Genomic DNA, 17915 nt, shown 5'->3' with positions numbered 1-17915 from the left:
TGTATTGAATTTGAATCTTGGGAAAATCATCAGACAGCTGTAGAATTACTCTTAGGAGAAAATGTGGAATTCTTTACTGTCTTGGAACCCAAAACACTTGTTTAATTATACAATATAAAGCAGTTAAAGAGGATTTCTGTTCTGCCCTTTCATGAAACATTCCCAAGTGTCTGGACTACATTTTTCAAATGGTTTTTTAATCTGACTGTTCAGTAATGAATTTTGCATTTTGGTATTTGGGGATTTAGGATTTCTTGTAAACTTTAAAGGAATGGTTTTGGTCCATGATGCATTTTTACTAAACTGAACTTTTGATAAGTTTTATGGTTTTTTTTTTTTTTTTTTTTTTTTTTAAATATTATTATAAATAAATTAATTGTACATAAATTTATTACATACAGTAGATAATCAGATTTTCCCAAACCTTATTTTTGCGAGATTGTCATTTGATGTTTATAAATGAGACATAATTTTTGCAAATTTGGTTATTTTTTTTTTTAATCATTAGTGATAAAAATACTGTGGAATCATCATTGAATTTGGGGGACCACTGTTCGTGGATTTCATGGGTCACCCTTACCCAAGAATTTACATTCCCACAAATGTTTATTTTGTAAATTTATTGATTCATTGATTCTATCATATAAATGGGTAACCCACGAAATTACGTCCCCATGAACAAGTAAAATTTTGCTTGCCCACAAACATAAACTCCCATGAATTAAAATAATTCCAAGGTATACTTGAGAATTTGATTTTCACGAGCAGGCAGTCTCACATAATTATGTGGAAATAAAGTGTTCGCAAATAAAAAGTGATTTACATTAGTCTACTTATAGTTCTTACATAATCTATGCAAATGCAAACAGTTCATATTAATCAGATTTGAAGTCATATTCACCGGATGGTCACTGCACATGAAATGGAAGTTGTTATGTCACAAATGTAGCCTCAAGTAACATTGTAAGCAATGGCTGCCACAGTGGACCCAGCTTGACATTTCAGCAGGAAAAATGTTAGGCTAGCCTTTCACTAAATTTTTATTTAAATATTTTGATGGGAATTGATGTTTTATAGACTACAAAAGTAAAACAGCGAGGTTTTAACTTGTATTCAGTACAAATTCAAAATTTTCTGCAACAGAAGTTCGTTTATGAAAATGGTATCATCATCTTCAAAGCTTATTAATTCAATACCAGTTTATATAATAAAACGATTTTGGACTACTGTGAAATCACTTATTTCCGGGGGTGGGGGTTGGGGTTAATTTTCATTGTTTTGAGGTATATAGAGACCCACAAATTCATGTCAATGTAAAATTTCATATACTAACTACTCGACATTTTTCCAACCGCAAAATCAAATTCCCTAAAAACAAAATTTTTTTCTTTAAACCTTGAAAATTTGACCCCAAGAAATATGTGATTTAAGGAATAACTTTCTTATTTTTTGGATTCATGATGTGATCAATTGAGAGGCTTGCGTGATAATTTGCATAAACGCCGAAGGCGTTTATGCATAAAATTATCACGCAAGCCAATCTATTGATCATCATCATGAATCCAAAAAATTTGACAGTTAAACCTTATATTTACATGCTCCTGATTCTGCAAATTCCCGTGCTAATAGCCCTGCTTCTGTCTCTATTTGTCACGCCCCGCACGTGATTTTTTTTTAACCGCGCCTATCAATGAACCAGTAGATTTATGTAGAAATAAAGTATTTTTACAATTTGTAATTTTATCTTGGACAAAGACATTGGAAATGTAAATATTTCACAGTACTTCGGTGGTTAATATGGTTTGATATTTTTCTGGTGAATGTCAAAACATATTAACCACTGAAAGATTCCGTAATTGTATAATATCAATGATTTTAGTACATGTAATACATATATTTGAATTTGAACAGAAGAGTTGCTAATTTTTTTTCGTGTAAAATTTTGTACAAAACAATTTTTTTTTTCTTAGAGAATTGCTCATTATTGGTGGTGTCAATGTGAGAGATCAGGTGGAAACACTAGAAAAAGGGGTAAGTATGATATCTGATATCAAATTCTGGATATCTGACTTGAAAAATGAAGGATAATGTAATTGATATTTGCCTTGCTTCTTCTGGCCTTGATATTCATGTAGGATATATGAAGATGTGACATCTGATGTCCAGGACCTAATATCTGACATTGCACTAAGACAATCTTAAGGTCAGATGATATGTTCCTCGAATATCTGTTTTGTATACCTTCGAATTATGTGGAAAATATTAAAAATTTTAATTACTTTCTGATTTATAAACTGATTTCTAATTGTCTTTAAAAAAAATGAAACACCAAAAAATGTGTTATTGGCTAATTAAGTTTCTTCCAAACGGATTTTATAGGAAAACCATGCTCTGGTATCTTCCACAAATGCCTGGTAAGGTACCTCAATTTTTTGCGAGTTAACATGTTAAAGTAGCAATACTTCAATGACAAAATCTTAGAAAAAATTATATATTATTGAGGAACGCATCGTCTGTCCTTAAAGTGACAGTATGGCTGCAAAATGTGTGTTTGTGTTTTCTTTTCAGTCAAATTTACCCAGTATATCATTAAGAAATAAGGTATAAAGTTGATGTCAACAGTTTGAGAAACATGAATATCTCTCCTCAAACAAAATTAACCTTATTAGAATCTGCTGGAAATCCAAGGGTTGTACAAAACAGAACAATCTTAGTTGTGTTTATTTGTACCACGTGAATTCTGAATTAATTCCTTTAATTTTCCGAAAGTTAATATATTTTATGAGAGGAAAAAAATTCCAAATCCTATCGGAAAATTTTATCAAGTCTGTTTTTTGATGAGATGCGCTGTACTGTCTCTATAAAATTTGATCTCAAATTTCTAGGATTTGATATCGGTTATTGAGAACTTCAGCATTACTTGTTTAACATAGCAATGTACATGCTAAATTTCAATTCATATTTAAGCTTGATCTGTTTCTTTATGAAAGGGAATATTTTCTGAATTTAGATGAAAAAAAAAGTGTCCTTCATTCAGTGTATTTGCTTGAGATGTAAATTAAACACAGAAAAAAACCCACACATATTGATTGAAATGAAGAGGATTTCAAGAAATACAGTATATTAGAGGACTCTCATTAATTAACATTTATGAAATATTTATTTACCACCATAATGAGTACATGTACCTCATAAATCTGTATTATCTTGAAATGCTCTCTTTTTTAATTTGTTTATTTTCTTTATTTAATACATGCATTAACCAATATTTCAAACTTATCTTACATTGTCAAAAACTGGACAATTTATTTACTTTGTTACTGTAAGCATTTAAAAGATTAATGTTTCATTTTCCTGTTCTTATTTATCTTGTGTTTAATTAAATGTGCCAAATAATCCTATCTTAATGTAAGATTTACATAAATATCTCATTGTTATCACTGGGTGAAATAAGCAGTTTCCCGTCATGGGAAACTATATGGAAACCACATGGAAACCTCATGTTTACATCATGTTTCCTAGTGGTTTCCGCAGCGGATGCCAGGTTATTCCGTCAAGTTTCCGTACCACGGAAACTACTACGCTCCGATTCCATAAGGTATCCCGAACCACAGAAACCTCAGGAAACCTGAAGTTTCCTGAGCTTCCATGTAGTTTCCCGTAATGGAAAACCTGAAGATTCCACTGGTTTCCATAATTAGGAAACTATGTGGAATCGGAGCGTAGTGGTTTCCATGGAATGGAAACTCGATGGAATCCTCAGATTTCCTATGAATGGAAACTAGAGGAAACCTCGTGATTCCTCAAGTTTCCATGACTCAGGAAACTATATGGAATTGGAGCGTAGCGGTTTCCGTGTGATGGAAACTTGGTGGAATTATCTGGTGTCTCATAAAAGGAAATTACAGGGAAACTTCAAGATTCCCTTATTTTTCTGAGACGGGAAGCAATGTGTAATTGTGGTGTAATAGTTTCCATACCATGGAAACTACAGGGTAGGTTGAGCATTTCAATTTTGAAAAATGATTGACAAGCAACTGGAAGCTCAAGGATCCCTGTATTTTCCATGATTAATCTTTCTTGTCTAGAATGTGAAAAGAGAACAGCAGGTTTAAATCAAATATATATTATTAATTTCCTTGGTAAACTGTGTTTTCTTTTCAAAATCTATCAAGAAAATGTATAAAAAGAAAAAGCATTATCAAATCATATGTTTAATAATTCATTTGATGTGCAAAAACATTATTTGAAAATGATATCAAAATAAATAAAATCATATATCTTGGTACACAATGAAGTAGTCTTTCACATCTAAGTCCATTCATAAAAACTTCTTTAAATACTCTATACTTCTTTCAACATCAGCTTCCTTTGTATTTTCTTCACATCATCTGCGATCTGCAATATATTTTCATATAAAATTATTATTTGTTGTAAGAATTGTATGCTTGAATATTATTTAGAAATCTTACAAGATCACTCAATGTCCTTTAATGTACCAATATCAGTGATTATAATTAGTTTCAGTCTTTAAATTTAATGACATGAAATCCTAATAATGAACATTACATGGTAAGGTTTTAAGCCAGATTAATATTAAAGCAGGTAAGATTGAGAATATGACCATCTCGTACATGTAGAACACTGCTTTTAGTTGAGTGAATTGGAGAGAAATGTGCTCTGGACAAGGATATTAAGAATCTTTTTTTTTCTTATTGACATTTGACCTAGAAATTTTGTTAAAGATCACTAAAAACCCTTCATCCCATGGCACACAAGCAAGATCATACCAAGGGAGAAAAATTATGGTCTGGACAAGGACTTTAAATAAAGATACATGTATATAGTGTGTTTTGATACTGACCTTTGACTTTGATCATTGGTCCAAGGTCTTTTTACCCTCCATCCACAGGCACTCTATGAGTTAAATGTGAGTGAGATAGGGCTAAGAGGAGAAAAAATATACTCAGGACAAGTGATATCAGATGGACAGACAGATCATCTCATGGCATCTGCAGAACAGAACCCTAAAAAAACAATGCACATACATGTTAAGCTATATCCATACAAGTCAATATGAATTTATCATACACATGTTTTAATCATGTTTCATACCTTATGAATAATTTCATATTACATGTACACCCAGTTTACATACAAATAATCTAAATTTCATCAAAAATGAACAACATATCAGCCATTCAAGATTTAGCTAATCAACATTCAGTACAAGTTCTATATGCTACATCATATGTACAGACACATACTAGTATTATTTACCTGCATTCTAAATCTTGTTTTATGTCATTGAAAATTAAGGCGATAGCCATTACCGATAACCAGTTTTTACCCCCAATTTACATACATGAATGTTGTAATGTTTGTTCAAAACTTCTCATTTATAAATATTATCTTATAGTATATTTAGTTAACATATACCTACAGTAAAAGCTTCAAAGTGTTTCATTGAATATTTTAGAAATTACAGTCATCAAAATACTGACCAGCCAGAAATCAGTAAATTTTTATTTTTCATTTTTGTCTTGTTTCATTTAACATATTTCAATGTTAGAAAGTTTTAGTAAGTTATAATATTTACTACTTTAGCATAGCCATACAGTTGAACTTTGGCATCTTGAATACCATAGATATGTGGAAGTAATTTGGAAGTATTCTTTAAATATTTTACTCCTGATATCTCGAATCCTCAAATACATGTATCACAAAATAATTCTAATTGATCTTTGAACCTTGACAAAAGGACTCTTAAACAAATATTCATTATTCTTAAAATAAAGTCTACAGGTTACAGAATTATAAGTTGCTCAACAATGATCATATCAATAATATCTGAAAGAGTTGATCATTTCCCCTTGGGGTGAAAGGGGGGGGGGGGGGGAGCGGGCTTCCTCTGTACAATTTAAAATATCCTTACTTTGTGTCAACCTTGGTTAAAATTAGTGGTTCTTGAGAAGAAGTTGAAAATGTGAAAAGCTCATTGGTGGATCGACAGTTTGATGGACAAAAGACAAAACAAAAGGTATCAGAAAAGTTCACTCGAGTTTTTAGCTCGGGTGAACTAAAATCCTCACTGCATGGTGTATATTATGCTAGACATCATCCAGACAGAAAATTTTATAGAGAAGTGAAAAAGACTCCAAGCCATACAATTTCATAAGACCAAACAAAAAAATAGGTTTGTTTACTGTTACATGCTGAAATAAAATAGGGTTGGTAGGTAGATTAAGATGCATGTAAAAGTTAAACTGATGAATGAGTGACTTATGGATTTTTACAACGAAAAAAAATTTCATTTGGGTTGGCTATTAGATATTGGGTCGGTGGGGGGGGGGGGGGGGGGGAGGAGGGGGGGGGGGGGAGGAGGGGGGGTAACCGTAAACAAACATTTTTTTTATTATGCCTAACCTGTTGTAGTTTGCAGCTGGTAGTTCAACATTCCAATTAAAATTGGAATCAAGTTCTTTTCTTTTAATGCAATTGTCATACATGCCTATTTATGATTGAATTTATTACCACTTACATGTACCACATGATCACATCTTGATTCATCATACATCTTTAGTTACTGGTTCTCCTTTAATGTCAGTTTTCTTCTCTCTGAAAGAATATATTATGTACAGTTACTATTGCATTCTGATCTCACTTATAAGACCAACAATAAACAAGAGTCCTAGGGGCGACATTGCTCACCTGAGCACTTTGGGTAGGAAAAAGCATAAATCAGTTCTGTATTTAAAATATAAAAGTGGTTCAGAGGGAGGGGGGGGAGGGGTTATGAATTGTATACTTTCGAAGGATGCTTTTGAATTAATATGATACATATTAGCATTGCTGTCAGGGATGGGCACGATTACTGAAAAATGTAATCGATTAATAATCGATTACTTAGAGGAATTTTGTGTAATCGATTATTAATCGATTACACTCATTTTTGTCCTGTAATCGATTGTAATCGATTACTTTGGAAGATGTAATCGATTAATAATCGATTACTCCCAAGTTTTTATCCCTTCAAATATCAAAGCAATATTTAAATGGTAATGTTGATGATATCCATTGAAGTTTGAATGTGTTCCTGCAGTTTCAGTGCAGATTCTTTTAAGGTTTTATTCTGGCTAACATTCTCACTAAATGCCCAAATGAGGGATTCTGTACCATGAAAAGTGGAGACATGATTCCTACAATAAAAAATGTCAAGGAATTAATTATTCCTTTCAACCTTGGATCTGAACCTCCATATTCAGATTTGACTTGTTGCAAAAATTATTTATTATAAAATAATTTTATTGTGAATAACTTCATTAGAAGTATTTCGGCTGCCCGTATGTTGACAGTACACATTAAACATTCTTGTGTCTTCTTTAAAAAAAATAAGTAAATTAGAACTCTTAGTAATAAACATGTAAATCAAATGTGTCTTTAAGTAATTAAACTAATAGCACAATTTCATTCTGTATTGAAATAAGGGTTTTGAGAGCTATTAATTGTTTTAATAATATTGTTTGTCTTCAATAGAACTATGAATAATAAAAGTTAAAACTAGGTAGTTCACAGTTTACACCTCATTATCTGCAAGTCAGGGATGTCTCAGTCAATTAATTAGCCAAGATAAGCAAACACAGTGACACTTACTCCCTCTCTTACAGACACTTATAACCCCTCACTGATACAAAAGAAACCTTACAATTTTGAATGAAAACATGAGAATGATTTTGCAAATTTTAAAGCTACTAAAACAACAAGTTTGAAGTTGTTTAAACATTTTCAGATATGAATAAGTATTTCCATCTTCTTTTTTTCGAGTACAATGTAGTTTATTTTACAAATCATTTATATTTAATACAGCACTTAAATCTGTTTTTGCTATTTATAATTTTCTATTACAACCACAAAGTTTTTCAATATTTGAAATATGAAAAAGGACGTGCAGCAAGAGGACTATGGGTCAAATGTAAAATGCATACAAAAAATCTATATATTTTATTAATAAATAGTTGAAATACACTTCTGAATTATTTAATACTAGACCAGTAGGTCTATAATGCAAATTTTATTGAGAACATTATTAAACTTATGATAATAAAAGTTAGGTAATCCAAACATTACACTAGGTTGTTTATATTTGATATTTGTGTGTGAATGATTGGAAATAATTCTCCAGAATAACATCCATTTATGCATAAAATAATCGAAAGTAATCGAAAAAGTAATTATAATTACATTGAAAATTTTAGCTGTAATCGATTAAATTACAATTACAAGTAATCGAAAATCTCTTCGATTACAGATTACTGTCGATTACTTGAAAAAAAGTAATCATTACAATCGATTGCGATTACTTGATTACGATTACCCCATCCCTGATTGCTGTTCATAAGAAGAAAATTTTTATTGATACATTCCTTTTCTTCCTTTTTAAAGTAAAACTCGGTTATAACGAAGTCACTGGGACCTGTGAAATTACTTCGCTATATCCTTAATTTGTTATTAATATCCATATAAGGAATTAGTAAAATTTATTTAGCTGGGGATCCAAGAAAACTTCGCTATATCCATGAATTCGCAATATCCGTGTTCGTACTAAATGAGTTTTACTGTATAACTATGATCCCCTGTTATGGCCCCCTTATTCTCCTGGGGAAGGAGGGGGGAGTGTCATGATTTGAATAAATTGAATCTACATTACTTCAGGATGCTTTTATATTATTATGACCAATTTTGACTATATTGGTCTTGGGAAGAATTTTAAAGATCTTTCCTATGTATCAGTATTGTTAGTAAAATGTTGATCGCCGATTGTGGCCCCATCCTACCCATGGCGGTCATGATTTGAATAAATTTGCATCTACACTACCTGAAGATGCTTCCATATAAATATGACAAATCATGGCTTTGCTGTTCTTGAATAGAAGAAATTTCTAAAAAAATTTCCTATGTACTTTGATCCTTCATTGTAGCCCCGTCCTACCCCGGGGGTAATGATTTGAACAAACTTGAATTTACACTAGCTGAGGATGTTTCAACTTAAGTTTCATCTTTCCTGATACAGTGGTTCTAGTGAAGAAGATTTTCAAAGATTTTATCCTATGTATTCCTACGTAAAACTTGATCATCAATTGTGGCCCCACCCTACACCCGGGGGTCATGATTTAAACAAATTTGAATCTACACTTCCTGAGGATGCTTCCAAATAAGTTTAATTTTTCCTGGCCCAGTGGTTCCAGAAAAGAAGATTTTAAATGATACCATTAATTTTTCATTTATTTGTAATTATCTCCCCTTAGAAGAAGATATGGTCCTTCATTTAAATAAAGTTGAATCCCCTTTACCCAAGGATACTTTGTAGCAAGTTTGATTGAAATTGGCTCTGTGGTTCTTGAGAAGAAGATTCAAATGTGAAAAGTTTAAGACAATGACAGCGACAGACAAATTTTGATCAGAAAAGCTCTTTTGAGCCATTGGCTCAGGTGAGCTATGACTGATTTGTTTGATGTACTCCAAAAGATCCATCAAAATCACCCCTACCCAATCATTTTTTTTAAGTATTTTAATTTTACTTCATTTTTTTTTTTTTTTTTTTTTGGTTTCAGGGAAATAAAGTTTGTTTCATTATAAAGTTGAGGTTTATAATTTCTCCAAGACACTTGAATGTTTTAACGAGAGGAATAAATATTAAACCTGTCTAGCTGTCCAGTGTGTAATGAAACATCAATAAATTTCTAATTCTGTGTTTTTGTATGACAAAAAATCAATTTGTTAGATACTGCCAAAAAAAAATCTACCTACCTACTTACCTATTTTACAAAATTTGGGTCGAAGTACACAGGGTTGTCCCTAAGAATTGAAATAGAAGGGGACATTTAAAACGTAGAAGGGGAACTGGGGTTCCTCCCTTACTGGGGAGTTTAGGAGGAATATCGAAATAACCGGGGTATTATTTACATCATTATAGTTGGGGAAATTCCTCGGCCCCCGGGTCTTAGAGACAATCCTGAGTACATCTGATCAAACAAAAGTATTTTTAATAATGGCCAAAACTTCAACAACTACCAGGGAGGAATAAAATAAACAAACAAAAATTTATCGTTATCATACAACATATATCAAACAAAAATTTCAAACAAATGAGGATTCACTTATTTTTACCATTAGACTTCTATGATGTTGCGACCACCATCAATAACTGATGACTGTTACTCAGATGATTCATTTGCATTACTTGAAATACTATCAAAAATGATCAATATTTGTACATCTTGTAGGCTTATTATTTTTAACATTTTCAGTAAATCTCTCAGCAGGTCACACATGAGAAATTTTGTCTTTTGAACAGTAAACTATTTCAATTTAAAATCTATCACTAGATTGTTAAACAGCTGTTATATTATTATAGACAGTACTTACAAACCAATACATTTTCCCTATACCATGTATACATATCATCATTATGCATATGAATAAGGGTTGTGTTATGACTTTGTAAGATGTATATGTACTCTAGTTACAGACAATCTATTTAAATTGTTCTAATGATTCTTCATAATTTCTAATTTTATCTGCCAAATAAAGGCGGCTTACAATAGTCAGAACTCTCTCTTTTAACTGTTTTTAAAAATTTCCATCGATGATGATGTCCTTCATGAATAATCTGATAAGTTGAGATTGCGGACACTTTTTGTTTAAATATTGATGACTTAATCGTAATTTAGTAGGAGAAATAATTCATTTTTACCTTCTCGTTACATCATAAAAAGTTCCAGAAGTCCAAAAGTACAACAAGTTGCATTCCGAGAACACATGTATTCAAACCGGATATATGTTTGTCTGTATTAACAAAGAAACCATATTCGGTACAAACATTATTATCCGATTTAACAACGAAAAAAAATTTCATACACTTTTCATTTATTTATAGAGAGAGAGAACTATTATAGTAAGCATTCATTTTCATTAAAAAAATCTACAAAGGCGAAACGTTAACATACAACATACAGCATGGAAAAAGACAAATGTGGTGCCATACGACCTAACTATACAAAGTCTACTATCTATACATCTATGATTGAACGTAAAACACTAAATATTGTATAATTCAAGTTTCTCTTTCCGTTTTTTCAATGTGTAAACTAACATATTTAAAACTTTGATATCAAACTTTTCAAAATGGCGTCAAAACGAATGTGGTCTTCAATGGGAAAGATTTGTTCTGCCCAATATTAGTATTATTTACCGTAAAAAGTATATAAAAATATACGTACACTAATCCTTGGTTGTTGATAATTGCATTTTTCATAGTTTTAAAGACACTGGGTGGCGAAAACATCGTTAACTTTTCACATTTGCACCTTACATCCGAGTCCATCTCCGTCTTGCTCAACTCCAAAAATGGCGCCTCGTGAAAATTGACCAATGAAATTAAAGCCTCTGCAGAGCGATGCATTATGGGAAACGGAACCTGTTTACGTTAATTATGTTAGAGGGTAATGAAAGTTTTTATATATAATATAATTTCCCTATTACGGTGATTATGAGTTCATATCCTTAGTGAAGTTCTTCACTAATCATAGAAAGGGGGTGTTCCTAAATAAATTTGCTGATAATTAGTATACTTTAGAAAACAAAGAGGTTTTCTGAGGGTGACCAGAGACATTTTATGTTTCTGGTGTGACCCCTCAAATTATTTGACTTGGGGGGGGGGGGGCTTGGTACGTAGTGCCCATCCAAACAGAAAATGTCCGGTTACCCCCCCCCCCCCCCCCCCACTACTTTTTCATTAAATTATTCATTATTCTGATTAATGTATAATGTCACAACGAAAGATGTTAAACCTTTGTACATGTATACATGTTTTAAAATTTGAAGCGTCAGAAAATGAATATTAGTTGAGGACCGTAGAAAATGGGGGGGGGGGGGAGCATAGTGGACATGCCATACGTCCCTAAACATATTTTTTGCAGTATAGAAAACAAAGCTTATTTCCTGTTGCGCCCCTCAAAATAAACGTTTGATGACTCTTTATCAGCTGTTTATTATTTTGTGACAAGAATGTTGTCCTTTGAAGTCTGCCGTAAATTTCGATCAGCATTTGGCATGCAAATGAACTACATGACATGTATACAGAACAGTATTTTATTTTTAGTGATGATGGAAAAGTTCGGTGTCAAAAATTGCTAGTTAGTAGAAGGAATAAGGGTATGTTAGACTAGTATACACTTGTGAAAATCAAGACAAAATAATTTAATTACCAGCAAGGACGGTTCAAGAATAATAAAGATTTGATGATTTTTTTCTCTTGTTCGGCTTTAGATACTATTTTTAACCCCCTCCTTTTTTGGTTTCGATTTTAGCCTGATATCAGTAATAATCAGTGGACGAAATTGCTGGACTTTTTTCTATTTGCTATATTTTACTTCAAACATCTTTGCCTTTAGTTAAGATAATTCTCAACGTTATAATGTATCAGAATTTTTCACATTAAGTTTGAAAATTGATTTATAAAAAAAGAGAGTAAACACAAGGTGAAAAAAAAAACGAACCAATATCTAAGCAAAGGTAGGGAAAACAGTATTTTAATTTGGAAGACACAGGCCCTTAGAATGCGGGGGGGGGGGGGGGGGGGGGGCGGGGGGCAGGGGGTGAAAGTAAATGGTTATGCTCTTCTTATTTTTTTTTTTTTTGGCTCGTCAGATTTTTATGGAAGCCCCCCCCCCCCCCTTCTGAAACTGTTGCTACTGACCTGAAACACATAATTAAAATAAGCTCAGAATTATTGTAGGTAACCTACAATCATGTCCATTGCGTTCAGAATTTTAGTCGTGACTGGTAACAATTTGTCAATATTTGATCATCTGATTTGTTGGAAAATAATACCCGGTGTATACTCGTTGATGTGCAGGGCTGTATATATATACGTGGCTTTAGCCGTTCAGCCAGTACCGCCCTGTATCTTTCATATATAACTTTTTTCTGGTAATTTCTGGTAAGGTTTGCTAGATAAGAACTTTCTGGTAAAGTTTGTGCCCCAAACTGAAATTATACAGGCCTGTGGTTTGAGTAGACAGTTTTAAGTGCAGTTTTTTTTTTTAAAAATAAGTAATGGTACATGTAGGGGTATAAAAATCAAGAAATGGACGGCATGTATAAAGAAATGTTTGTACATGTGGAAGTATTGACAATCACCAACATCAGTACATTATACCTAAATATCGAAAGAAACTATTTTCTCTTCATTTTTTGAAGGAGGGGAGGGGGCTTAAATTTGAAAGGGGTAACCTTCCGTTTAACATAATACACAATTTAAAAATATTAAGTTTTCGCTAAGCATCTACGTGTAAAACAATTAATAATTTTTTTTCTTCAATGAATTGCCTTAGCATGCAGTTCTTCAGAAGACGTTGTTCTTAGGGAAAAGAAAATCATGTTATATAAATATCATAGACTTTTCTTTATTTAGAGCCAGCACTGGTCTTCGTGTACAAAATGGCTAAATTAAATATACGTACATGTATGCATTTAAGACCAGCATTATTGTAATTCCCTGTGAAAAATGAAGACATTCACTATATCAGGGTCTGTGTACAGATATATATAAAAAATAAGTTATTTAGTTAACACTCATTAATTTTGTATATGAATATTATTCTGCTGTGTTATCTTATCAATGTCTTTGTAGAGGACTATATACGAATTTCACACAAAACATTAGTAATTTAGTTCTTATGTTGTATAATAGATCCACCTGCATCCTTTCTCATAAACAATTTGCGAATTAAGCAGGCAACAAAGTTGATAATTAACAATTCTTTCTATGTTTTCAATATTCAAAGTTTACATTGATGTCAAACAAGGACGATTCGTTATTTACCGATTAAGAAATTTTATTTCATTTATCTATGCACTTACAAATTTGTTTGAAAAAGAATTATGATTTAACACATAACGAGAATTTAGATTAATTCTAGACCGATAGAAAAGTATGTATAATTTTTAAACGGTTAGGAAATTTTGTTTTTTAATCAGTGATGAAAAAATAAAATACAATTCTTTTTTTTCCTTCTCTCATTGAACATCTTAAAATTAATGTAGCTTATTTTATCAATATTCTGTGGTCTTATTGATAATTTAAATTATTTTTTTTTTAAATCAAATCAATGGCCAGCAGTTATCACCTAAATTTAAACTGAGTTTGTGGAGACTATGTGTATGTACATGCTTGACCATAGCCCATTGTTCCCCTTAGGTAGAAAACCCTCTCAAATCACATAGAATATACAAAAAATACACAGTCGCAGGTGTCTTCGCGACACGTGTCTCCACCTGTGGCACGTGAGAACAGGTGCCCGCGATTACAAGGGTTAGCGCAATCATTGAATTTTATCTGAACAGTTTGCACTGATTTTTCTAAAATTAAAAGTTGTATTAAATCTTCTCTTACTACTAATTCCAATTCAGGTGTCTTTATGAGTTTTACCGAGACTAAAATGTTAAAAAAAATCTTTTATTTGTCACAGAATGTTCAATTTTATTACACAGAATTACACAAACATTTTTTTTATTATTCTTTTGATACACGTTTCCAAAATGTCTATTATCGGGAAAATAGGTGTAAACCACAGCATACGTGTTTTCCATATCTGGAAAACATGCAGGAAACTACAGGTTGATTGCTTCCATATCGGGAATATACGTGGAAACCACTATTGCATGTTTCCGTGGTTTCCCATAATGGGAAACTTACGGGAAACCACAGGTTGATTGTTTCTATATCGGGAATTTACGTGGAAACCACTACTGCATGTTTCCACGGTTTCCCATATTGGGAAACTTATGGGAAACCACAGGTTGATTGTTTCCATATCGGGAATCTACGTGGAAACCACTATGTGGTTTCCATAAAATGGAAACTATATGGAAACTACTGATGTCACGATTCCCATATGTTTCCATCGGGTTTCCAAATTTGGGAAACCTGGCTTTTCATCCTGTGTATAGTCTAGCCATTGAGATTTCTAAAACCGTGGTTATGTAAACTCATATTTTGGTGTTGTTTATTGCAGCGACATTTCTATAAAAATGTTGATTGGTATTGATTTCAAATCACTCTTCCATTATTGGTTGGATATAAACATTATGGTCCATTTTCACTTCTTTGGTCATGAAAGGCCTAAGATACAATGAAAATTGATCGAGCGAAAAATTGTGTAGTCTTTGATCAGAACAGTATGATTTAGAAATTGTCGGGTGCGATGGGAAATAGTTGACAGTTTTATGATAAAGAAGGTTGTGTATGTCTTATGGCTGCATCAGTGATTATTGCAGTAACATGTCTAGTGACATATTCTTATTCTGTAAGCAATTTATGCCTGTCCCCCAAGATATTTATCTGAACTGACAGGAAAATATAATGAAAAAAAGGAAGAATGCAAAAAAGGAAATGATTAGCTTATTTCCAAAGGAAGTTGATTATCCAAGTCATATTCCAAAGGAAGATGAAATTACAAAAACAATTTGCTGCATTCAATTGGGGCTATATATTTCAGTTCTCTGGCTCAACGTGCTTTCATGTACGATGGACTTGCTTTCATTTCGTATAATTTATTTGTTTTCTTTACTTCATATGCAACTCTAAGGTGTTGCAAGGTAATTTGATCAATCCTGTATTAATTTTTTTTTGGTTGTTTGTGTTTACCATAGGGGGTTTGTTTTCCAATATTTATAAGCCTAATATTGAATACATTTGACATTGCACAATGTCAAAACAGATTCTGAAGTTTTTAGCTCACCTAGCTGTAAGCTCTAGTGAGCTTTATCTGATCACATTATGTCTGTAGTCTGTCTGTCTGTAAACTTTTCACATTGTTAACCTCTCCAGAACCACTGGGCCAGTTTCAATCGTAATTGCCACAAAGCATTCTTGGGTGAAGGGGATTAAAATTTGTTCAAATAAAGGGTCACAGCTACTTTCAAGGGTAGATAATTAAGAATTAGTGAAAATTTGGCAGCATCCTTTAAAAATCATCTTCTCAAGAACCACTGGGCCAAAAAAGTTGAAACTTAGGTGAAAACTTCATTAGTGTAGATTCAATTTTATTCAAATCAAGACCCCCGGGGTTTTGGTGGAGCTACAATTGGGGATCAAATTTTTTCATAGGAATATTTTGGAAAAAATCTTTTTTCTCAAGAACAACAAAGCCATGGTTAGTCATATTGATATGGAAGCATCCTCAGGTTGTGTATATTCAAGATTGTTCAAGCCTTGACCCGAGGGGGATAGGGTGGAGCCACAATGGGAATATAACTAACAGTGGAATATATAGTCAAAAAATCTTCTTAAGAACAGCAAAGCCATGTTTAGTCATATCTATATGGAAGCATTCTCAGGTAATATAGATGGAAATTTGTTCAAATCATGACCTGTGGGGGAAGGCTGGGGCCACAGTGGGTGATCAATTTTTTTTTTCATAGAATTATAGAAAAAAACAGCTGATGAAGAATAGCAGGGCCATGTTGACTCAGGTGAGCCCTGTGGCCCATGGGCCTTTTGTGTTAATTTTCCTAAGAAATATAATGTTAGATGGTCTGTCATTGGTAAAACTTTCTTTCACTTCAAAAAACAAAAAAAAAACTATTAAGGGCCTAGCTTAAAAAATGTTTGTTTCCCTTAGTAATCAATTGTGTTTATCTGTCCTCTACCTGTTTGTCCCTCCTGTTTACTTTCATGTGCAAATCTTTCAAACTGTACCCTTCATAGTTCCTTTGTAAGTGGAGAGAGTAAGAGAAAAAGTCTATGAATTTTATTTTCACTTCAACAATAGACCTAGTTTTTCATATAACCATTGCACCTATATGTGATGTACTAACTCAGGTATTTCATTTTAACCTGGTGAGTCAGTTAAGTGTGGAGCATTTATTCTTCCATGAGCATCTTTTTTTTGGTGACACTGAGACTGCAGTTTGGTTCAGTTTATAGAGCTCTTGTAAAAGTATTATATTATTGTTCTATTCAAAAGACCTTTGAAATGGAGAAAACAATAGAAAATTATTTTTGAGAAAAAAGGTTGCTTGTGACACAAGGGTATGTCCTGACCTTTACACATGACATTTGACAAGGTCAAGGTCATAGTTATCAGAAATGTAAAATTCTTGCTTTGGCCATAACTTTGAAGTAGAAAAGCATTAGAAGATTATACTTGGCACAAAAGTTTCTTCTGACTGTATAACACCCCTGCGTGCCATCTGGACAAGGTCAACATCACTAGCTTAAAATGTAAAAATTTTGTCCTTATAATATCTTTGAAATAGAATAATTTTAGAAAATCATACTTGATGTTTGGGTTGATTATGATCATAGTATAATTTTGTAGTAACACTGAAAAAAGGTCATTCAGACAAGTTCAAGGTCACAGGGCATCAGGGAGGTTATAGTTGACACAAAGATTGTGTGACCTGAATTGTGTGACCTGATCTGTCATGATTCTTAGATTGGTTGTTTCAGTAAAGTCAAGTCACTTAGATCAGAAGTTAATGATCATGCCTTTTTAACTCTTGACACTGAGGTTGACCATGATAAAAAGCGTTACAACCACCAACCAGTTGCATATCAACAAGAATCAGGACAAAGGATTTCCAGTATGTTTTTTAGCTCACCTGAGCCGAAGGCTCAAGTGAGCTTTTCTGATTGAAATTTGTCCGTTGTCTGTTGTCGTAGTCGTAGACTTTTCACATTTTCATCTTCTTCTCAAGAACCACAGGACCAATTTCAACCAAACTTGCCACTAAGTATCCTTGGGTAAAGGGGATTCAAGTTTGTTCAAATGAAGGGTCACGCCTTCTTCCAAGGGGAGATAATTATGAATTCATGAAAAATTAATGGCATCATTTAAAAATCTTCTTCT

General features: G+C 32.6%; 1 protein-coding gene across 1 annotated transcript in view; it reads left to right on the top strand.

Annotated features, from left to right (window-relative positions):
• The window catches only part of LOC133206309 (ATP-dependent RNA helicase DDX1-like), a 214382-nt gene that overhangs the window by 97029 nt on the left and 99438 nt on the right, over positions 1-17915 (top strand). Inside the window, exon 16 of the mRNA XM_061342266.1 lies at positions 1971-2031. Within this exon, the coding sequence (XP_061198250.1) occupies positions 1971-2031 (61 nt within the window). The remainder of the gene's footprint in view (positions 1-1970; positions 2032-17915) is intronic.

The sequence above is a fragment of the Saccostrea echinata genome, unplaced genomic scaffold, assembly GCF_033153115.1.
Source record: "Saccostrea echinata isolate AGI-Se365-2 ecotype Australia unplaced genomic scaffold, CSIRO_AGI_Sech_v1 ptg000054l, whole genome shotgun sequence".
Classification (NCBI taxonomy): Eukaryota; Metazoa; Mollusca; class Bivalvia; order Ostreida; family Ostreidae; genus Saccostrea; species Saccostrea echinata.
Note: the sequence above shows the minus strand (reverse complement) of the source record. Positions and strands in the feature narration are given on the sequence as shown.